General features: G+C 44.5%; 1 protein-coding gene across 1 annotated transcript; it reads left to right on the forward strand.

The window, feature by feature from the left end:
• Window positions 1-281: 281 nt before the first annotated feature.
• Window positions 282-16,337, forward strand: FAM71F1 (family with sequence similarity 71 member F1). The gene is made up of 7 exons (XM_025291484.2): window positions 282-653; window positions 1,851-2,035; window positions 3,529-3,781; window positions 7,898-8,019; window positions 11,063-11,100; window positions 14,374-14,544; window positions 15,480-16,337. The coding sequence occupies exons 1-7, from the start codon at window positions 405-407 to the stop codon at window positions 15,491-15,493; spliced, it is 1,032 nt and encodes a 343-aa protein (XP_025147269.1). The 5' UTR covers window positions 282-404; the 3' UTR covers window positions 15,494-16,337.
• Window positions 16,338-23,964: the final 7,627 nt, after the last annotated feature.

A 23,964-nucleotide genomic window follows, 5' to 3' on the forward strand; every position in this document is an offset into this window, starting at 1 on the left:
CAACCACCGCCCTTAAAACTCTTTGAGGGTAGGTCACATTTGGAGTAAGGAAGGCTTGAAAGGCAGGGAGGGGACTTTCCTCTTAACAGCGGAAGGAGTTTCCTAACAGCCTTCCTTTTCTGCTTTGTGCCTGGGTCAGCAAGTTCTAGGGGAGCTGTGTCCTCAGGTCCCAAGGGGGCTGGGGCCTGTCGGGGCATGCAGCAAGCTGTGAAAGCACTCTGGAGGAAAAGGGAGGCTCCTCTTCATTTCCCTTTCCCGCAGGCCTGCCCTGGTTTTTCATGATGTCATCCATTCATCATTGTGAGCTGATTGGTGGCCCCAGGCCTTGGCTGGCTGCCCAAGGCCAGGAGGGAAGAAAGAGGACCCAGGACAAATGCGCAGCAGGCCCCTGAGTATGTGCGGAAATGTTGTCATCAGTTCCACATAGAAAGACTTGGAACAAATCGAAGAAGACAGTAAAAGTCACAAGATCCTATCCAACCTTCCCTTCCCTGAATGCCTGGGAAGAATTCAGGGGCCTCTTTCCTGTGGATGGGGAACCAAATCCTGGAGTGGGCCTGGGTGTGGAGGAGGGACTGCTTGGCCAGGTGGTTCATTCTCCAGAATTCAACCTGTTTCCTGAATCAGTGGTGTTTGAAAGCAACTTTGTCCAGGTACTCTTGGGCCGCTCCGAATGGCACTCCTTGATTCCTCTAAATCTCTTCCCACAATGTGACGGAGAGTCTGTCCCTGGAACTGCAGTGGAGTGACTACTGAGGCAAAGAGAGGAACCGAAGGCAAGGCTACCCACACCTGACCCTGACGTTGCAGAGACCCAGATAGGCTTTCTCCTGCAGTCACTCTGGGGAGAGAGGTCAAGGGTTCTCTGCTCTGAGGGGAGGGTTTGATCTCTGAATCCCTTAGTTTACTTCATCCTCCAGGCTGTCAGTTCAAAGTAGATGAACAAAGAGGCAGTAAAATGAGATGCTATTTACGGCTTTAGAGCAGAAATGCTGATGGATGAAAGAATAGAAGTCGGGCACCCAGAGAGATCTAGGCTCAGAGTCTGGTCCATTTTTTTCTCGTCAGGGGATGTCATGGTGCAGGTGACCTGCGCACCAGTTTTCTTTGTTGTAAAAGAGGTGGGACTGACCTGGCTGGGAAACATGGGAAGAAAGGCCTCAGTACAGGAGCACTCAGTGCATTTTGTTTCCTTGCCTGGGCTCTCCTTGGGCCATATGGGACCCAGAATAAGCAGCACTTGGGGGTTACAGGGGCCTGACAGTGAAAAAAAGATGCAGGAGATAATAGGGCCCCTCAAGAAAGTGCCAAAGGGCAGGTTTTTTAATTAAAAGTCAGGAAATGGTCTGGGGAGGATTCATGGAAGTGTGACACATGTTCAGGGAACTCTTGTGGGCAATTGCTAATATTGGGTTAGTCAAAAAGCTCATCCGATTTTTCCATATCAGCTTAAAAAACCCAAATGAACTTTTTGGTCAACACACAATAGGCAAAGTAAATACTGTTACAGTTGTTTAACCAATAGAGGTTTAACTGTGGTTCCAAACAAGTGATGACTTTGCCCCACCAGTAGTGGAGCCATGTCTGAAGCCATTGGCCATGTCTGAATGAAGCATTTTGGATTGTCACAGTTTGGGGTGGGGTTGGGGTGGTCACTGCTGTCCGCATCTATTGGGCAGAGGCCATGGATGCTGTTAAACACCTTACAACACACAGGAGAGCCTGCTCCTCCCAAACAAAGAATTATCCAGCCCCAAAGGTGAACAGTGCCGAGTTTGAGCAGCTCTCTCGTGAAACACGCTGCTGCTCCTGCCAAACGCTCAGACTGTGCCTGGGGGACTGCTTTGCAGGTCAGAAAGGGCAGGGACTGGATAGACATCTACAAAGCCTACAACACCATGGCCCTGGGGGTGACCTCCTCCGTGCCCTGCCTGCCTCTTCCCAACATCCTCCTCATGGCCAGTGTCAAATGGCACCACAGGCAGAACCAGACATGGAACAAACCATCCACAGCCCCCAAGATCATCCTGAAGAGGTGAGCATCCTGAAGTGGGGCAAAGGGGGAGGCATGTAACATGGATAGGAAGGAGGGCCAGTCTACATCCCCACTTTCCTTCTTGTTGCACTCACTGCACTGAATTCTTAGGAAGTCTCTCTACTTTGGGGCAAGGGACAAGGAAGCCAAGGGGTCTAGGAGACGAAGCATTGGTTGGGAGATGCAGGTTCTAGACCTTATGCAACTGACTAGACTCAAAACCAGAAAAGGCAATGGCAACCCATTCCAGTACTCTTGCCTGGAGAATCCCATGGACGGAGGAGCCTGGTAGGCTGCAGTCCATGGGGTTGCAAAGAGTCGGACACAACCAAGCGACTTCACTTTCACTTTTCACTTTCATGCATTGGAGAAGGAAATGGCAACCCACTCCAGTGTTCTTGCCTGGAGAATCCCAGGGACGGCGGAGCCTGGTGGGCTGCCATCTATGGAGTCGTGCAGAGTTGGACACAACTGAAGCGACTTAGCAGCAGCAGCAGACTCAAAACAATTTTTGAGTTCCAAGTTACTTGATGCATTTCAGTTTTCCTACTGGTAAAGTGAATTGAATGAAGTCTTACTTGGAACTGTAATATTATGATTGTCTGGGATGCAATGGCCCTTTATTTTTTCAGATTTCCAACTTTTTATTTTGTATTGGGTATAGCCAATTAACAATGTTGTGGTAGTTTCAGGTGAACAGCAAAGTGACTCAGCCATACATATACTTGTATCCATTCTCCCCCCATATCCTCCTCCCATCCAGGCTGGCACATAACACTGAGTATAGTTCCATGTGCTATACCCTTGCTGGTTATTCATTTTAAATACAGCAGTGTGCAGTGGCCCCTTTAGATGCTTGAGCCTCTTCAAGTAATTTGCAGGATATCTCAAGAATCTCTAGATATTCCCAGAAGCCCAAGTTAACTTTTCATTGCTCCATGTTGCTTCAATAATAAACCTCTCCGTTATGTTCTAAGCACCCCCTACAGCAAGTGCATCCCAGTTCAGCTGACTAATCCCAAATCCAAAGCCAGCTCCCTGAACTTTAGCTCCTTTGGGAAGAGTAATTGGGGCCTTAAGGTCAATGAATGGACAAGCTGGACAGTGGGACCCAGCTCCTGTTGTTCTATCAAGAAGAAAATTAAAAATCCCTATGATCCCAGATACCTTACTCCCAGGCTGCCCCTCTCAAGCAGGATTCAGGGAACACCAGCATCAGAATCGTGGCAGGATAGGTGGAGGTTAAAATGCAGATTCCAGGGCCCCACCCCAGACCTACTGAATCTGAATCTTTGGGGGTAAATTCAGGTGTCTGCATTTTAACCAAGCTCCCCAGGTGAATCTGATCTCCCTGAAGTTTGATAACCACTGTGCTAACCATTCACTCCTACCCACCCCCAAAGCCTTAGTCCTAAAGGAGACACTCTTCATTTTAGTGAAGACAGGGTTGGACCATGTGTGTTATCAATGTGTGTCTTCCCTTGCGTCTTCAGGATTCTCCCATTGAAGTTTGTGGAGCTCCAGGTCTCTGACCGCCTTCAACGTGTCCTGCGTTTGAGGACAGTCACAGAGAAGATATACTATCTAAAACTCCACCCTGACCATCCTAAGACTGTCTTCCACTTCTGGATCCGGCTCATTCAAATTCTGCAGAAGGGCCTGTCCATCACCACCAAAGACCCCAGGATTCTTGTCACTCACTGCCTGGTACCCAAGAGTAGCTGCAGTCCCTCAGGAGACTCACAGGTAAGTGGACACTATGGCCTCCTCCAGCCAAGGCCAGAGCTGAGCTGTAGAGCTTGGGTAAGCTGATATGGGAGTACCCTGGGAAGGCGATCCCTGCCTTAGGCCTTTTCTAATCACTTTATTGATTAAAATTCACTCAAGTGTACAGTTCAGCATTTTCAGTAAATAGAGTTCTGCAACCATCACCACCATATCTATCACCCTAAAAAATTCCCTCATGCCCATTTGCAGTCATTTTGTTCCTACTTTCTACCCTAGGCAACCACTGATCTGTCTTCAAACTCCACTCATATTTCTGAAACATTTCATATACATGGAATCCTATAATATATAGTGTTTTGTGTCTGGCTTCTTTCATTTAGCGTAAGGTTTTTCAAGTTCATTCATATCATAGTATGAGGCCAACTCTATGTTAGAGTCACAGATTATCAATAATTTCTTCCTTTTTATTGCTGAATAGTATTCCACTGCATGGATATACCACATTTTGTTTGTCTAGTCACCAGTTGATGGACATTTGGATCATTTTTGTGCATGTGTGCTCAGTCCTGTCCAACTCTTTGAGACCCCATGGACTGAATCCCACCAGGCTCCTCTGTCCATGAAATTTTCCAGGCAAGAATACTGGAGTGGGTTGCTCTTTCCTCCTCCAGGAGATCTTCCTGGCCCAGGTATCGAATCTGCATCTCCTGTATCAGCAGGCAGATTCTTTACTGCTGCACCACCTGGGAGAGCTTTGGGTTATTTCGTTTGGGCCTATTATGAATAATGCTGCTGTGAACATTTGTGTACAAGTTTTTGTATAGATGTATATTAGGGTATGTTTTCATTTGTTGTGGGTAGATTCCAAGAATTTGGAATTGCTGAGTCATATGGTAAGTTTGTGTTTAAACAGGCAAACCTTTTTCCAAAGTGACTATACCATTTACATTCCCACCAGGAATGTGAGAGGGTTTTGCTTTCTCCACATCTTCACCAACAATGATATTATCTTCTTAATTAAAGCTATTCTAGGGGATATGTTGTGTTTTTAATTAGGATTTCCTGTCAAGAAACTTTTCATAGACATGTTAACCATTTACATATATTCTTGGTGAAATTTCTATTCAAATCTTTTCTTATTAAAAAAAAAATTTGTATTGAGTTGTAAGAGCTCTTTGCATATTATGGATATAAGTCCTTTAACAGATATATGACTTGTAAATGTTTTTTCCCAGTCTGTGAGTTGTCTTTTCATTTTCTTAATGATGTTTTCTAAGGAGCAAAACTTTTAAATTTTGATGAAGTACAGTTTATCAATTTTTTCTTTAATAGATCTTTTAACTAAAAACTCTTTGTTCAACCCAAAGTCACAAAGGTGTTATCCTATATTTTCTTCAAGAAGTTGTATAGACTTCTTTAAAAAAAAAAAATTTTTTTTTTTGGCCACATCATGTGGCATGTGGGATCTTAGTTCCCCAGCCAAGAATTGAATATGAGCCCCTGCCATTTGAAACATGGAGTCTTAACCACTGGACCACCAGGGAAGTCCCTAGACTTAGCTCTTACACGTAGGTCTTTGATCCCTTTTGAGTTAATATTTTTGTATGATGTGAGGTAAGGGTACATTTTTTAGTAATTTTTTTTTTTGGCATGTGGATGTTATAACAGTTCTAGTATCATTTGTTAAAAGACTATCCTTCCCATGTTGAATTGTCTTGGCATTGGACCATAAACGTAAGGATTTATTTCTGGCTTCTCAGTTCTGTTCCATTGATCTGTTTGCTATTCTTGTGCCAATACCACAATGTTTTGATAAACGAAGCTTTATAGTAAGTTTTTTGAAACCTCTGAATTTTAATTTTTGAAATTGGGTGCTGTAAATCTTCCAATTTTGCTCTTTTTCAAATTGTTTTGGAATAGCCAATTCCAGATCCTCTGCATTTCCATGTAAATTTTAGGATCAACTTGCCAATTTCTGCAAAAACAAAAAAAAAACAAACAAACCTGCTGGAATTTTGGTAAGGACATGTTGAATTTATACAACAATTTGGGGAAAATTGCCATCTTGACAATATTGAGTCTTTCAGTACATATGTATACAAAGTCTTTCCATTTATATCAATCTAATTTCCCTTAGCAATGTTTGCAGCTTTCAGTTTATAAGTTCTGCACTTCTTTTGTTCAATATATTGCTAAGTATTTGATTGTTGTTGATATTATTGTGAATGGAATTGTGTTATCTTAATTTTGTATCACTTATTGAAAGTATATAGAAATACAATCGATTTTTGTGTATTGTTATTAGCTGTAGTAGTTTTCATGGATTCCTTAGGATTTTCTAATTTTTGCATACATTCTTGTTATCTGCAAATAAATACAACTTAATTTCATTTCTCATTTGGATCCATTTATTTGTTTATTGCTTATTGCATTAGTTAGAACCTTCAGCACAGTGTTTAATAAAAGTAACAAAAGCAGACATCCTTGCCTCATTCCGGGTATTAGGGGGAAAATATCCAGTCTTTCACTAAGTATGATATTAACTATAGGATTTTTGTAGATGCCCTTTATAAGATAGAGGAAATTCCTTTCTATTCCTTGTTTATTAAGAGTTTTTATCATGAATGGGTATTAGATTTTGCTAAGTGCTTTTTCTCTGTCTACTAAGATGATCATATTGTTTGTTATTTATTAATATAGTATATTGTTGTTGTTTAGTTGCCAAGTTGTGTCCAACTCTTTGCAACCCCATGGACTGTAGCCTGCCAGACTCCTTTGTCCATGTCCATAGGATTTCCCGGGCAAGAATACTGGAATGGGTTGCCATTTTCTTCTCCAGGGGAACTTCCCAACACAGGGATAGATCCCAGGTCTCCTGCACTGGCAGGTGGATTCTTTACCACTGAGCCAACAGGGAAGCCCATATATTACTTTAATTCTTAGATGTTAAACCAGCCTTGTGTTCCTGCAATAAATTCCATTACATTATGTTGTATATGATCCTTTCTATATAGTTTGATTTGATTTGCTAGCATTTTGTTAAGAGTTTTGCACCTATGTTCGTTAGAGATATTGGTCTGTAGTGTTCTTGTGATAGCCTGGCTTTGGTATCAGAATAATACTTGCCTTATTGACTAATTTAAAAAGTGTTCCCTCCTCCTCTGTTTCTGAGTTTTTGAAGAATTGATGTTACTACTTCTTTAAATATTTGATAGAAATCAGGGAAGCCACCTGGGCCTTTTTGCCTCAGGCCTTGGAGTCTAATGAACCGAAGCCTGACGTGAGCTACAACATAAGCTCCACAATGGCTGAGATTTTTATCTGTCTTTTTCACTGAGATTCCCCAGCACCTGGCAAATAGTTGATATTCAGTAAATATTAATATTAAATGAACGTGAGCAGCGTGCACAACTGGGGGCATCCCAGGTGGTGCAGTGGTAAAGAATCTGCCTGCCAATCTGGGAGATGCAGGAGATATGGGTTTGATCCCTGGGTCAGGAAGAGCCCCTGGAGGAGGAAATGGCAACTCACTCCAGCATTCTTGCCCGGAAAATTCTATGGACGGAGGAGCCTGGTGGGCTACAGTCCACGGGGCCTGAGTCTGATGTGACTGAGCATGTGCACACACACACACACACACACACCCGCACAACCAGAACATCCGAGGGGCATCACAGGCAACAAGAAAAGAGGCAATTTTGCTTTGGCATAAAAAGCACCTCAACACAGGATATTTCTTAGATAAATGAATTTGAAAAACATTAAATTTCTACAATAAACATTTAACCCCCTCTATTTAAATATAAAACCAAGTACGGTAAGTTTTATTAAAGTTTATATTAATAGACTGTTCAATAACATAGTAAGGTATGTTAAGAATAGCTTACCTACACTAAATTATGTTTAAAGTTTTCAATAACAATATTATTCTTAGGACATCAAAGGAAATTTATAACAATAGAGATCAAAACAAACAGATACAGCCTCAGAATTGCCTCTCTGAGCTGCTGGCATGGCTTTGTCTGATGGAACACTTCAGGTTCTAACACTTTCGGTTCTAGACCATGATATTAGGAAAATGCAGAGATGCTAAGACCTTAACAACCTGGCTTTGTTTTTCTTTCCTCCATCTAGTTAGTACAGAAGAAACTCCAAGCTTCCCAGCCCAGCGAGAGCCTCATGCAGCTGATGGCCAAAGGGGAGAGCGAGGCCCTCTGTCTGATCTTTGCGGACTTGCATCAGCACAACCTGTTCAGGTACATGACTCAAATCCAGCCAGCCTGATGTCCCCAAGGTGGTCTGCCCCAGAGACCCAGAAACCAAGTAATCTGGTTAAGGGGCACAAGGAAGTACATGAAATTCTGCCCTTCCACATGCAATCCAGTCTGTATTCTTGACTCAGGGAAACCTTTTCCTGGTCTCTTTGCCTGATTGTCCTCCACAAGCACTGTGGGCTTGACTTCAGAGGAGGATATTCATAAAAAATGAAAAGTAACCTCTTCAATATTAAGAATAAATTAGTGACACAGTGGAAAAGTAAAACCTAATTTCTAATCTAGTTCCTAGATTTCCTACTGAGAAATAATCAAAACATTGTTGAAAACTTCCTCTATCACTGAGTTCCTTTACCTACATACTTGGCCTCTGCTTGGACTTTATGGAGTTTCTGTGGTCATTTTTTTTAAAGTGTTTTCTGGAAAGCTCCCTCATGTAGGCCTGTCTTCTCCATGTCTGAGGAAATGTCATTGTAGGTACAGATGACTTAGGGTTGACTCTTAGGACTGGTTGGTATGAGAGAGACAAAAGCAGAGCACACTTAGACCTCAGGATACCACAGCCAGAGAGCAAAGATCAAGTGGGAACCGGAGTTCCAGCGAACTTGACATGTGGTGTCAAAGAAAAGGAAGAACAGAAATGAATTAATAAATGTCACCAGAAGAGAAAAACACCAAAGAAGGAGATTTTGTCATAACAGGGACCAGCATTTCAGAGACAGAATTAAAAAAAGAAAGTTTTTTTGTATGTATGAGTGCCAGTAATAAACTGAAAATCAGGAGAGCTCAGAGGAGGCGAAGTCGCATAGTGGGTAAGTGCTCACATAGGTTTGGGCCCAAGTCACTGCTCTGACTATGAGCCCTTGGGCACATTGCTTAACTCTGCTGGGCCTCAGTTTTCAGATCTATAGAGTGGAAATTATGATAACGCCAACCTCATCCAGATAGTGTCAGTATAAAATGAACCCATATGCATCAAGTGCTTGGCTGGTCCTCAGCAAATCTAGAGGCAGTTATAAGTTAACTCTCAATAAATATTAACTTGTATTCTAACTTGGGCTGAAAGTAGAAAAGTGATAACACAAGAAAAAGACTTATTAGTTGCCTGATGTTGAAGAATTTTTTATACTGGGGTTGTCATTGGTATATCACACAGAGATCTGTAATTAAGTTCCAGGGTAAGATATCACAATCTGAACAGGAGAGCTCTGGACTTAATACAGCCATTTTTTTTTCTACCACACCATTCAGCTTGCAAGCTCTTAGCTCACTGACCAAGGGTGGAACTCCTGACCCCAGGCAGTGGAAGTGCAGAGTTCTAACCATTGGACCATCAGGGAATTCCCAGAACAAGATATTCTGAAGCAACTTTTTGATTGTCTCAAAATGTTAACTCACAGATTTTCTTTATTACTCTTAGGACAGCCTCTGTTTATACCTCATTAGCCACACCTATATTTAGTCATAGCTATGGTTTTTCCAGTAGTCATGTATGGATGTGAGAGTTGGACCAGAAAGAAAGCTAAGCGCCAAAGAATTGTGATGCTTTCAAATTGTGGTGCTGGAGAAGACTCTTGAGAGTCCTTTGGACTGCAAGATCAAACCAGTCAATTCTAAAGGAAATTAACCCTCAATATTCACTGGAAGGACTGTTGCTGAAGCTGAAGCTCTAATACTTTGGTCACCTGATGCGATGAGTCGACTCATTGGAAAAGACCCTAATGCTGGGAAAGATTGAAGGCAAAAGGAGAAGGGGTGGCAGAGGATGAGATGGTTAGATAGCATCACTGACTCAGTGAACATGAATTTGAACAAACTCCAGGAGATAGTGGAAGGCAGAGGAGCCTCGTGTGCTGCAGTCTATGGAGTTGCAAAGAGTGGGGCATGACTTAGACACTGAATAATGATAGCCACACCCAGTTACAAAGGAGGCTGGGAAATGAAGCCTCTACTCCACATAGCCATGGGCCCAGCACAAAATTAGATGCTCTGCCTCAGCAGGAGAAGGGAAGAAGGGATGCTGGGGGCCTACTGGCAATCTCTGGCACAGAGAGATTTTAATATCTCTGAAAGGTCAGAGAAGTTGAAGACCTAAAGGAAAAACTCACAGAAGTCAGATAAAGGATGGGAAAAGCTGTGCACACTAAGGGAACAAATGGGTGTAAGACTGAGGCTTCGCCCTGAGTAATAAGCTTAATGAGTCAGTGTAGAGAAAGGGAAGGAAGATCAAGGGGAAGTGGGGATGTTAGTAGAGGACATATGTAGAAGTGGGCAGGGCCCAAACCAGGCAGGGCCTGGGAAGCCATGCCAATGGATTTAAGCTTTAAGTGTAATGGGAACCTTGGCATTTTAAATAGGGAAGTGCTGTGATCCCATTTACATTTTTAAAAGGTCAAGCTGGCTGCTGCTGTGACGGCGATTTGAAGAGAGGCAGGCTAGGTGTGATGGGACCAGCCAGGGAGCCATGGCAACCGAGTCGGGGCTGTCATGTCCAAGACGGATCAGAGGGATGTGAGAAACAGGGAACATTTAATTTTTGCTTCCCCATCTCAAACAATTACTTTGTACAGATGTTTAGTTTCTTCTCTTTCATTTCCCAGCATGAAGCCCTGGAGTGATGATTTTTCTCCTCATTTAGGCAGGTTCTGGTCTGGTTGCAGTTTTAGCAGTTTTTGCACATCAACAGCAATATGCAACTTACAGCAATAAAATAAATGGCTGAGATGCCAAACAGATGGAGTCACGCCCACTCCACCTCAGCAAAATCAGCGTCAAGGGTTCTGCTCCCCAAACCCCTACCCCATCCTACCTCCCCCTTCTCTAGTTTTCCTTCTGGTGCTTTAATATGGGTCACATCCACCCAATATAGCCACAGCTGTCCTTTTTCATATTTATATCTGCCTCTAAAGCTTTTGTTGCATCAAGAAAAATATAATGAGAAACAAGCTTTAAAATAAGAGTCTCATGCTCTATTCTTTTCCTTCTGACCTTCATTTCCTCGATCCTGAAATGACTGGAGTTCCAGGAGCAGCAAAAAGACAGAGAACAAAAAGGACAGCTCAGGTAAGGGAGGGCGCAGGGCACCCACATCTTGGAGAATCTTTCTGCTCTGCAGACATAGGAATAAAATTCCCTCCAGCCCCCCATCCCAACTTCCCTTTGCTGTCAGGATCACCATTATCCTCCTGTACCTTGGTTCCAGTTCTTCTGGGATCTGCAGTCACCATAGTCTATTTGGCACCACATCACCCCCGTTTCTTTCTTTGAAATATTCTTTACATTCTTGAGTTCATTTCCAAGCCCACAGATCCTACCCTAATCTACTTTATTATCTCTTGCCTGGGCCACTGCAGCAATCTCCTGCTAGTTCATTCATTCATTCAAAAACACATATTGGGCACTTGGTAAGTGCCAAACACTGTTGAAGGCTTTGGAGTCACAGTGAAGAAAAACACAGCACCCCACTCAGGGGTTTATAGTTTTTGGAGTCAAATGGGTAAATTCCCTAATCACATAACCTCTCCTTCCAGGTAACATTCAAAGCTCAAGACTGGGGTGTTCCTGTCTTGAGGGCACAAAGGCAGAACTCCCTCACTCCTCCTGGGAAGCTGTCCCAGAAGACCTGGGGTCTGTGCTGAGTCACAGAGGATGAGTACAAGTGGGCTGGCCAAGGCGGATGAGGCAGGGATCCTAGAAAGAGACACAGAGTCTGTGTAAGACAGTATGGCATGTTCTGGAAACAGCAGCCAGTTCCCGATGTATTCTCAGGTTCTAGTTTACCCCAAATCCACTCATTTTGGCATGGCTGATCCTGCATGAGCCTTCCATCTCTTACCTATCTCACCTGATTATTCTCTCCTTCTTAATCAGGAGCTCTCTACCTTCTTTTCTCCAGCTTAAATCTTCTGCTCTGGTCAAACCTCAGTTATCCTTTCCCATGACTTATTCATCCTCCTCTGCTCCCTTCTTCCTGATGCCACTCTAAATCCTGCCTAATCATCCAGATACACTCACAACTGGGGCTTCCCCAGTGACTCAGCGTTAAGAATCCATCTGCAATGCAGGAGACATGGGTTCAATCCCTGGGTCAGGAAGGTCCCCTAGAGAAAGAAATGGCAACCCACTCCAGTATTTTTGCCTGGAGAATTCCATAGACAGAGGAGCCTGGAGGGCTACAGTCCGTGGGTCGCAAAGAGTCAGACACGACTTAGAGACTAAACACTCACAACACCTTCCTGTCCAGGCACATCTTGCCTTGCTCATAACCTCTCTTTCATAACATAAGTTCCCTAATTGTTTCATAGGTTTAAGTCTTATTTCTTCAACCAATACTAAACTTTTTTGTATGCCTCTGAATTCCTACAGTGGGAAGCACAGGTCTGAGAATGCAATAGGAGCTCAATAAATATTCATGTACCACATCCCTAAGAAATTATTCCTCCAAATCGGCTCATAAGGCAGCCAGAATATCATGTTATATTTGGAGGAGTGCGTAGGTCCCAGAGGAGCTGTGCCAACTTTTATCTAAACCAGGGATTCAAACTCAAACATCTGCTAGGTGTTATAAAGGAGTAAAGAGTCTACGTGTCATAGATAGAAGAAACGGCTAATTTTTCCCTCATCCCTATTATTCGTAAAACAACAGCTGGGCTGACACGGTTCAGCACTGAAGAGACAGTAGGGGGTGATGGGGACTGTGGCAATGAAAAAGTGAATGTTTCGATTCAAGTTTCATTAATGGTTGCCATGCTGCAACACAGGCCTGGCATTGCCAGATAATCTGATTTTTCAAGAAAAAACAAAAATCTGAATTTTTATATCACATACACCCCCATCCCCCCCTTCATAAAAATCTATAGTGCGAAAGTGATAGTTGTTCAGTCATGTCTGATTCTTTGTGAACCCATGGACTGTAGCCTTTCAGGCTCCTTGGTTCTTAGAATTCTCCAGGCAAGACTACTGCAGTGGGTTACCATTCCCTTTTCCAGGGGATCTTCCCAACCCAGAGACTGAACCCGAGTCTCCCGCATCACAGGACAATCCTTTACCATCGGAGCCACCAGGGAAGCCCAACAAAGTACAGTATAGGCCAAACTTAGTGGGGAAACAAAAGGTTCCTGCAGACCAAAGTGAGCCTAGAGGCTGCCAGTTTTCAGCCTCTGTTCTCTATGGTAAGCAGAGCTGACTGCTGGCCCACATTTTCTGCAAGTCTAGAATTGCCTTTTAATATTATGTGATTGCTAATACAATGATGAGTCATTAATGTTTTTACACATACATTCAAACACACACACACGTACATACACACACACTCAAAACATATCTCATGAGATTAGTGTCGAAGAAGATAGAGCTAGAGAATATTTCAAACTTATTTCTAGGACTTGAGAGAACAGCTAGAATTTCAGAGTCACAGGACATCTCTGTCATCGGAACTGTTGCTCCCAAGATGTCCCTAGGCTGATTGCAACGAATGATCCTGGGATGTCCTTAGGACCCTGTTCTTTCCTTGGAGCTGAAGGAACCCCTCTTTTCTCTTTGGGCCAAGTAGCGTATACTTTCAGTTTGGAAGGACACTTACACCCCAGCCTCTTAAAACTTTTTGGATGATGAGAGGGAGAGACAGAGGGAGCTACATTTGGAAAAGACAGCATCCCCAAGTGTACCTGTGTAGTTGAACATGTCACTTCCCCATTTGTGGGTGATGTGATCTATATGGTCCTTCCTAAAACTTTAATGTGCAAATGCCCCCCTAGGGATCTTGTTAACATGTAGATTCTGATTCAGAGCATCTGGGCAGACCTGAGACTACATTTCTCACATGCTCTGGGTGATGCCAAAGCTGCTGGGCTGTGAGCCACCCTTAAGTAGCTCAAGCCACGTGGACCAAGAACAGGCTCTGGCTTCAGGCCATCTGGGTTCAAAGGCATTGCCTGTTCAGCTAGCTGAATCTCCTGGGGAAATTCACTTGGTTAACCTCTCCAAGCCATGTTGGTTGCCTCGTTTTATGGGTACTGCCTGTTGACATGATGTAGTGGTAAAAACATGGGTTCTGTTGCCTGGCTATCTGGCTTGGGATTCTGGCCTTGCCTCCTCACGATGTGACCATGGGTAAGTGACTTCACTTTGGGGGGCCTCAAAATCCTCATGCATCAGATGGGGACCATGGCAGCACTGACCTCTCGGAGGTTGTTGTAAGGGTTAAAAGAGCATTAATGCGTGTAATTGTTTGGAACAGTGCCTGGCCCGTAATAAGCACCTCACACATGTTGGCTGGAACCTGTGAGTGTGCTCTGTGAATTAAAGTACAAACAACTGCATTCCTTTTTAACCTAGAAAAAAAAACCTCTCCGAGTGAAGACTCCATCCCTTGCACCCGTGACCTCAGTTGGAGGGATTCGTTCACCTACGGAGAGTGGGAAAGAGAGAACCCCTCTGGGCCACAATCCCTCTCGCTCCTCAGCACTCTGGCAGCCTCCACTGGGCCTCAGCTGGCCCCACTCATAGGTACGGTGACGGCATTCATCCACTGCCTTCCTGGGACCAGCCTGGGTTCAGGTTCTAGGGTCTTGGGAATGATTCCAGGAGGCTGTGGGTTGGGAGTGGGGGACCAGCCATAGCTGCGTCAACACTCTTTCTTCTTGCCCTGTTCTTCTCTACCTCCAACTGGGCTGAGTGAAACCCTAAGTGTGGCACCTCCAGAGCTACCAGAGTGGGCTTCCTGCAAGTGGCTCAAAAGAGACAGAGACTAGCAGGACACGGCTGTCACTAGAGCTGCCTTCTCTGTGCTGTGCGGGAGGCATGAGGGGCTGCCTCTGCAGAGGGAGGAGCTCCTTCTCCTTCTCTGGTCTCCATGGGAATCCCAACCTTCTGCTGTGTAGAGTGGGAAGGAGGAAGTCCGTGAGGAACAAAAGTGAAAGTCGCCTCTGACTCTTTATGACGTCATGGACTGCAGCCCACTGGGCTCTTCTGTTCATGGGATTCTCCAGGCAAGAATACTGGAGTGGGTAGCTGATCCCTTCTCCAGGGGATCTTCTTGAACCTGGGATCGAACCCGAGTCTCCTGCAAGGCAGGCAGATTCTTTACCATCTGAGGCACCAGGGAAGCCCGGGAGGGATGAGGTGTAGGGATCAAATTTCTCTGAGGCCCAGCCCTTATCTTTCCATGCACCAAGGCTCATCCATCCATCCATGTATTCATTTAACATGCATTAAGTATTTCCTATGTGCCTCTGTCTGACCAGAGAGAGAGATCCTTAAAGAAGGTACAGTGGTTTATGTTTTCTAGAGTAAAGTATTATCAATAAGCCACTAACTCTTACAAGTTACCTATTATCAACAGTTGACGATTTAAAAAACTAACAGAAGTATCTAGGTGCCTATAGAAGAGCTCATAAGGCAAGCTACATCTTATTGAAAGTTTTTCTCTCCTATACTCACAGGAAGTTCTATTTGAGCCACCCTTTCACAGTAGAGAGAATCATACGACCCTTGCCAACACCACTCTGCAGCATTCAGCTTTCTGTGCGATACTGTCTTGAGGGGAGGAGAAAAGCTGCACCTAAGGAAAAACTAGAATCGTCTCACGCTGACAGCACAGCCTTTCCCTGGAGAATCGCTTGGGAGCATGGCTCCCAGATGAGAAGCGTTATTCCAGCATTATTCTGGTCCACAACTTTGCATCCTCACCACCACACATCACTGCACCTCACCTCCCTTCCAGCACAAGAACATACGCTCTCAGAAAGACCAGGATCAAGAGAGAGAGAAGGAAGGAAAGAGAACCAGAACCAGAAAAGAGGTGGAAGAGAACAAAACGGGGCTGAAGAGGAAGGTGGAGGGCGGAAATCAGAGAAGAGGGGAGATGCAGAAAAGTGGTAACAGAAGGAAACGAAGCACACTGAGAGATGCCTCGCCACACTTCTATTTATCTAATTTAAAACTTCAAAGTAAGGCCATATACCAAAGGAGACATGTGTTTTCTTCTCTGCTCAGACTCCTCTGGACAAGGATAAGGGGACAGAAATGAATTCCAGCCAAAGGCCTCTCCTTAAATGTTCCTTTTTGCCAATTTTTCTCCTTAGTCCCTCTGTTTTGATTCAAGCCTTAGACCTTCCTCCTTAGTGCATTTCCTGACTTGGACCTGCTAGCCTGGCCCTGCTGTTCCAAATGGTGGTTTGGGTCTGAGGCTACACAAGTTTCCCGCGGGAGGTGGTAAGACAAGGTGTGTGTTGTAGGGGGAGTTTCTCTTTCTGAGTTTCAGAAATAAGGCTTTCTATTGTCTCAGCCCTACAAACACTGGCTCAATATCTTTTGCATACCATACTCCCTTGAAATAGAGTAACTTGTTAGTACTTATTAGATATGCCAAAGAGAGGAGACACAGGCTCAAGCTACAGGTAAATCAGAGGTTCCAGGCTCAAAGTATAGGTAAAATCAAGGGTTCACAAATTATAGATGAAGAGAGTCACTAAGGAGGGTCTGCTAGAGAGACCATGGACTGGTCTCTATTTAAAATGCACGATATTGCATATTCAATAAAAGCCAGACTATACGTATTTCAGAAAAGGTACCCAACCTTCCAATTGGAAAGCTTTTCTGGACATCTTGCTTTGATTTAGGCTATCCTAGGGGAGGGTATTTTTCTTCACTGAAGCAGTTTTCAGACTGAAATGGTTGGAGGCCTAAAAAGTAAGTTCCTCGATCATCATTGGTCTTGCCAAGGATGAGTTATGTCCTAATTCTTGGTGATTTCAGTATCCACATAGATGATCCTTCCCATACCCTAGTCACTGTCCTTGTCCTTCACCCTCCTCAGCCACTGACCCCCCCCTCCCCAATTTACCCTAGAGTTTGCCATTAATAACTGCACCCACCCCATCATTTCTACTCTCCTACTATATACTATCTCCTATCTTTCCCTGAGTCCGATAATCCTTTGACCCCACCAATCCTGCAATTTCTTGCTCCTTCTAGGTTTTCATTATCCCTTCCTGTCCTCACATCCTCATTCCCTTCTCCTCCAGCCTAGATTCCATGATCCATCCTGAATACCATCACTGTCTTGCAAGTACCCTCAGCGCCTTTGCACCTCTTCCACTTTATTAACTGACCGGGTCGAACTCTCCACCATGACGCTAAACTATTTTTTGGCTGCACTAGGTCTTAGTTGCAGTACCTGGGATCTTTGATCTTAGTTGAGGCATGCAGGATCTTTATTTTTCATCGTTCAGACTCTTAGTTGCAGGATCTAGTTCCCTAACAAGGGGTTGAACCCAGGGCCCCTGCATTAGGATCACGGAGTCTTAGCCATTGGACCGCTAGGGAGTTCCCCACGCCACTAAACTTGCCTAGAGAAAAATCACATGCCATACTACCCAGTTTCACCTTAACATTATCTCACTCTTCAAGAGGGTCCTTAATATTGCCTGGAGCTCATACTATGTTCCCCTCATCTGCTCTTTCTGCTGAATGGCTATTTCACATCTTCTCCTTTGGGTGGGAGGCTTCCCCCAGTGCCTCCTGATGACCCAGCTTCCTATTTCACTGGGAACATAGTAGCAATTGAAAGAAAACTCCAAGTTCTCACTGACCACCCCTACCACTCATCTAGAACCAGACCAGTAGATCTAGATTCTCTCCTTGTTAATCTAAAAGAACTGCCTAGCTCTAAGCAAAGTCCAACTCTTCCCCTTTTGTACTGGGTCCCCTCCCACCTCACCTACTCAAGGACATTGCTCCAGCAACTCTCCCTTCTCCCTTCATCATCAATTTGATTCTCTCTCTTAGAGGCTTCCCATCAGTAACAAACATGCTGGTATTTTTCCTTAATATAACTGCTATTTCTTCCATTTAAAAACATGAAAAAAATAAAACAAAACCTCTCTTGGGCTCTCTGCCCACTCTTTCCCCCTTTAGTAAACTCCCTAAAAGGGTTTCCAATGTTTTGCTTCCCATTTTCTCTTGAACCCTTCCACTACAACACCAAACCTGATCTTCACATTGCTAAAGCCAATGGTCAATGAGTCCTCACCCCTTTGTTCAGTTCAGTTCAGTTCAGTTCAGTCGCTCAGTCGTGTCCGACTCTTTGTGACCCCATGAATCGCAGCACGCCAGGCCTCCCTGTCCATCACCAACTCCCAGAGTTCACTCAGACTCACATCCATCGAGTCAATGATGTCATCCTGCCATCTCATCCTCTGTCGTCCCCTTCTCCTCCTGCCCCCAATCCCTCCCAGCATCAGAGTCTTTTCCAATGAGTCAACTCTTCACATGAGGTGGCCAAAGTACTGGAGTATCAGCTTTAGCATCATTCCTTCCAAAGAAATCCCAGGGCTGATCTCCTTCAGAATGGACTGGTTGGATCTCCTTGCAGTCCAAGGGACTCTCAAGAGTCTTCTCCAACACCACAGTTCAAAAGCATCAATTCTTCGGCGCTCAGCTTTCTTCACAGTCCAACTCTCACATCTATATATGACCACTGGAAAAACCTAGCCTTGACTAGACGGACCTTTGTTGGCAAAGTAATGTCTCTGCTTTTCAATATGCTATCTAGGTTGGTCATAACTTTATTAGCATGTAACATACGTGATTTCTCCTGGAAACACTTCCTTCGCTTGGCTTCTAGAACACTATGCTCTCCTCTTTCACTGGCTTTTCTTCTCAGTTTCCTTTGCTAATTCATTCTTAGCAACACCCCTCCACCACCACCATCACCACCATCTCCAAACACTAGAAATTTGCAGGACTTAGTCTTTGGTCTCTTCTAATCAAACCTCATGGTTCATACCACACATAAACCAGTTACTCCCAAATGTATCTCTCTAGTTCAGAACACTGTGATCGCCAACTGCCTACTTGACAACTCCATTTGAATTTCTAATAGGCATCTCAACATGTCCAAAAAAAAAAAAACCTCTCAATACTGACTTGCTCCCCACAAGGTCTTTTCTATCCTTGTAAATGGCAGCTCCATATTTCTGCTTACTAAAACCTGGAGTCATCCTTGACTCCTCTTTCTCTCCATCTCATTTCCAAACCATCAGGAAACACCTTTAAAGTGCTTTCAAAATATACACACAATCTGACACTTCTCAGAATTTCTACTGTTATCACCCTGGACCAAGCCATCATCATCTGTATTGTTGTAAAAGTCACCTAAATGAGTGGCTTGTTTCTAATATTACCCTCTTCAATTTCATGTGACCCCCTTTTTTTAAAGGTTGGCTTGATTTTTTTTTTTCTATTGATGGTAACATACTTTTCCATGACTCAGATGGTAAAGAATCCTCCTGAAATGCAAGAGACCCTGGTTCGATCCCTGGATCAGGGAAATCCCCTGGAGAAGGGAATGGCTAACCATTCCACTGTTCTTGCCTGGAGAACCCCATGGACAGAGAAGCCTGGCAGGCTACAGTCCATGGGAATCACAAAGATTTGAACACGACTGAGTGACTAATACTACTATTTCTACAGAACATTATTTTATTTTTTAAAAACATATTTATTTGGCTGAACCAGGTCTTTGTTGCAGCACACAGGATCTTTAATCTTTAGTTGCAACATGTGGGATCTAGTTCCCTGATCAGGGATGGAACCTGGGCCCCCTGCATTGGGAACATGGAGTCTGAGCCACTGGGCCACCACCGAAGTCCCTAATGTGACCCTTTTAAGATCTTAGGCATGTCACTTTTCTGCTTAAAACCTTCAAATGGCTTCCCATCTGTATTAAGGTAATGCTACTTCTGTAAGAAATAAGCCCCAATATATCAATGGCATAAAATAATCAACAGAACTTCATTTCTCACACACAGAAAAAGTTCAAGAAGGATGTCCTGTTCAGGGAGTGGCTCTTTAATGGGACCCTGGGCTCTTGTGACTTGCCATCTGTGCTACACAGCTCCCAGGGTTACCATAGAAAGAGCAAGAGCTTGGAGAATGGCCCATGGCAGGTTTGCATGGCCAGTACTGGAAGTAGTGGACATCATTTGGCCCAAGCTCTGTCACATTGCCATATCCCGAGAAGGGGGATAATGGGAAATGTAGTCCAGCTGTGTCACAGGATAAGAGGAAACAGTTTGGTAAACAGCCAGTCTTTTCCACATTACTTCAATCATAGTAGCAGCTAAAGACTTTAAAATGGCCTAAAGCCCTCCATGGTGTCCCTCTCATCTTCACCCCCATCCCTGCTATTACCTCTCTGACCTCATATCCTCTACTCTCCTCAATTACTTTACGCAGACACACTGACTTCCTGATGTTGCTCAAACACTCCAAGCAGGCTCCAGAAGCTCAGGACCTTTGCTCTCACTGTTGCCTTTTCCTGGGATGTTCTTCACCAAATTCAGATGTTCACTCACACTCATGTGTCATCCTCTTCACAAGCCTTCTCTGGCTACCCTCTTGAAGACTGAAAACCACTCCTGATGGTCCTAATGTTTCCTTTTTCCTTTCCTGCCTTATTTTTTGAAAAATAATTTATTTGGCTGCATTGGGTCTTAGTTGCGCCGTGAGGGATCTTCCGTTGTGGCCCACAGACTCTCTAGTTGTGGTGAGCAGGCTCTGGAGCAACTGAGGTTCAGTAGCTGCAGTGCTGGGCTTTAGTTGCTCCTCGGCATGTAGGATCTTAGCTCTGTGACCAGGGATCAAACCCGCATACCCTGTACTGCAAGATGGATTCTTAACCACTGAGCCACTAGGGAAGTCTCCTTTCCTGCCTTATTTTATTCTGAGGCATCTATCACCACCTCTCATTCTATATATTTTGCTTTTGTATATTGTTTATAGGCCACATTCCAGAACATAGGCACCATGAGAGAGTTTGGGGCTCCCCTGGTGACTTAGATGGTAAAGAATCTTCCTGCAATGCAGGAGACCTGGGTTTGATCCCTGGGTCAGGGAAGATCCCCTGGAGAAGGGAATGGCTACCCATTCCAGTATTCTTGCCTGGAGAATTCCATGGCGAGAGTTTTGTCCATTTTGTTCACTGCTGTACCTCCAGTGCCTAGAACAGTGTCTTGCACACAGGAAACAATACATTTGCGGAGTGAATGTTCAGTAGCACCATATGAGAATAGTTAGGATGTCTGAAGAATATTATCAGCCCTTTGAGGTTGACATTATTCTATCTGCCATAAACAGTCTTTTGGTGCTTCCCTTACAGTTTGATGGGCCTTGGGTACAGCTATGGTGATATTTCTTGACGTGTGTCAGCCCTCATGTCCTTTTCCTCCTCTACCGACTTTCTAACTCTAGGGCTCCCACGAGGCCTAATCTGCTTTTCTCTCCTCAGAAACCTCATGTGTTCTCATGGCTCCACCAGCTGCTGCCTGGACAATGACCCTAAGTATCTCCTCCAGCCTACTGGTTCATTCTTTTTAGATGTTCTCCTATCACCTTAGACTCATCGTGTCTTTAATTCAACTCCATTCCCCTATCTTCCATTCACCTAGCTCATTCTCCCAGTTTCCTACAATTAAAACTTTAAATTTTTGAGTGCTCCTTTTTCACTTCTTTCTTCCAAGCAGTCACTAAATTCAGGAAATGCTTATTCCCACTTTTTAAAATTCTTTTATATACAAGTGTTCATTTGCATTTCTCTTGCTTTGCCTAGGCCAAACCCCATTCATAGGGAACCTCAGGGTTAAAGGGTGCCCCATCTCTGGCAGAGTCCCACTACCTTATCCAGCCTCTTCTAGAACACTTCCAAGATGGTGGCATTTCCACTAGGCAGCTGTTCCTTGAGGGCAGGGGCCATGTCCTATTCTTTGTGGGTTTACCAGCACCTAGTACAGTGCCTGGGAGAAGGCGATGGCACCCCACTCCAGTACTCTTGCCTGGAAAATCCCATGGACGGAGGAGCCTGGTAGGCTGCAGTCCATGACGTCGCTAAGAGTCGGACATGACTGAGTGACTTCACTTTCGCTTTTCACTTTCATGCATTGGAGAAGGAAATGGCAACCCACTCCAGTGTTCTTGCCTGGAGAATCCCAGGGACAGGGGAGCCTGGTGGGCTGCGGTCTATGGGGTCGCACAGAGTTGGACACGACTGAAGCAACTTAGCAGCAGCAGTACAGTGCCTGACTTCAAGGAGGCATTTTCAAAATAATTTTTAAAGTGGCTCCTGATGCAGCTTATTCTATAGTTAACCTGTATGGAGATGCATCTCCCTGACAGAACACTTTTAACCTCATTCCACCTGCCACAAAGGCACAAGCTTAGAAACCTTCAGAAGAAGACCCACAATTCCCACTGCCTTCAGCTCAGGCTCCTCAGAGCTCAGGCTCTCCCCTCCCTATCCCCCCTTTTAATCTCCCTCATCCCCTACCTGACCTAAGAATTTAACTCCTACTCTGTCCCCCACATGCCCTTTTCCAGTTATTCCTTTTGCTAAATAGTGCTCAGGAATTTTTTAGTCCAGCCTGAGTCACACCTTCTTCGGAAGCCCTCTCTGGCTGTTACCAAGGGTTACGGCCACACCTTTGAATTCCCAAAGCATTGGTCAACCTCTCACCTTGATGTTTAAAGTAAACTAAGTTGCTTTGTATTTCACTTTCTCGTGAGCACACTACTTGTCTCAATTGGATTTTAAACTACACAGGCTTTATGTGCTAAGAACACAGTAGGTTTATATTCCATTGACATTGCACAGGTAGCAGCCCTTAGTGAAGCAAGTGAAAGTCACTTAGTCGTGTCCGACTCTTTGAGACCCCATGGACTGTACAGTCCATGGAATTCTCTAGGCCAGAATACTGGAGTGTGTAGCCTATCACTTCTCCAGGGGAACTTCCCAACCCAGGGATCGAACCCAGGTCTCCTGCATTGCAGGCAGATTCTTTACCAGCTGAACCACAAGGGAAGCCCAAGAATACTGGAGTGCATAGCCTATCACTTCTCCAGGGGATCTTCCCAACCCAGAAGTCGAACCGGGTCTCCTGCATTGCAGGAGGATTCTTTACCAACTGAGCTATCCTTATTTAATTCTAACTTCATGACTTGAAAATGAATAAGTTCATGATTTTCTGTGTTCCTCTTCAATTGGGACATCATATGGGTTCCACCCATTCAGTTCACTTAATATTATTAAGCATTTACTTTGAACTGGGCAGTAAGCTGAAAGCTTCAGGTACAAAGATGAATAAAGGCAGATATCTCTCCTGGAGCTTAGTCTGGAGGACAAATGGATAAAAAGCGTTTTATAGCAAAATTTGTTCTTCCCAAGTGGCTCTAGTGGTAAAGGACCCACCTGCCAATGCAGGAGTCGAAAAAGAGGAGGGTCCATCCCTGGGTCAGGAAGATACCCTGGAGGAGCAAATGGCAGCCCACTCCAGTATTCTTGTCTGGGAAATCCCATGGATAGAGGAGCTTGGCAGGCTATAGTCCATGGGGTTGCAAAGAGTCCAACATGACTGAGCATGCATGAACATACATACCAAAGATACAAAGTGTATTAAGGTAAATAAGGGAGGAACTGCTATGCCTAGCAAGGTCAGGAAAGGCTTTTACAGCTAACATCAAACTGGGATTTCTGTGAACTGGGACTTGTATTGTCATTCACAAGGCAGAGGATTTGGAAAACGAGCTCACTGTCGGTTGATAATGAAAGACTATAGAGATGTCAATGAAGGGCTTCCCTGGTGGTTCAGACAGTAAAGAATCTGCCTACAATGCGGGAGACCTGGGTTCGATCCCAGGGTTGGGAAGATCCCCTGGAGGAAGGGATGGCAATCCACTCCAGTATCTTGCTTGGAGAATCCCCATGGACAGAGGAGCCTGACAGGCTACAGTCCATGGGGTCACATATAGTCGGATAGGACTGAGCGACTAAGCACAGCACAGAGATATGAAAGGGCGGGCAGTTGGAAACATCTAGATGATGACACTCACAGCACAGGGTACGTACCCATCTAGGCGGCAGAGCTGAAGGGA

This window comes from Bubalus bubalis, chromosome 8 (genome assembly GCF_019923935.1).
Source record: "Bubalus bubalis isolate 160015118507 breed Murrah chromosome 8, NDDB_SH_1, whole genome shotgun sequence".
Taxonomy (NCBI): Eukaryota; Metazoa; Chordata; class Mammalia; order Artiodactyla; family Bovidae; genus Bubalus; species Bubalus bubalis.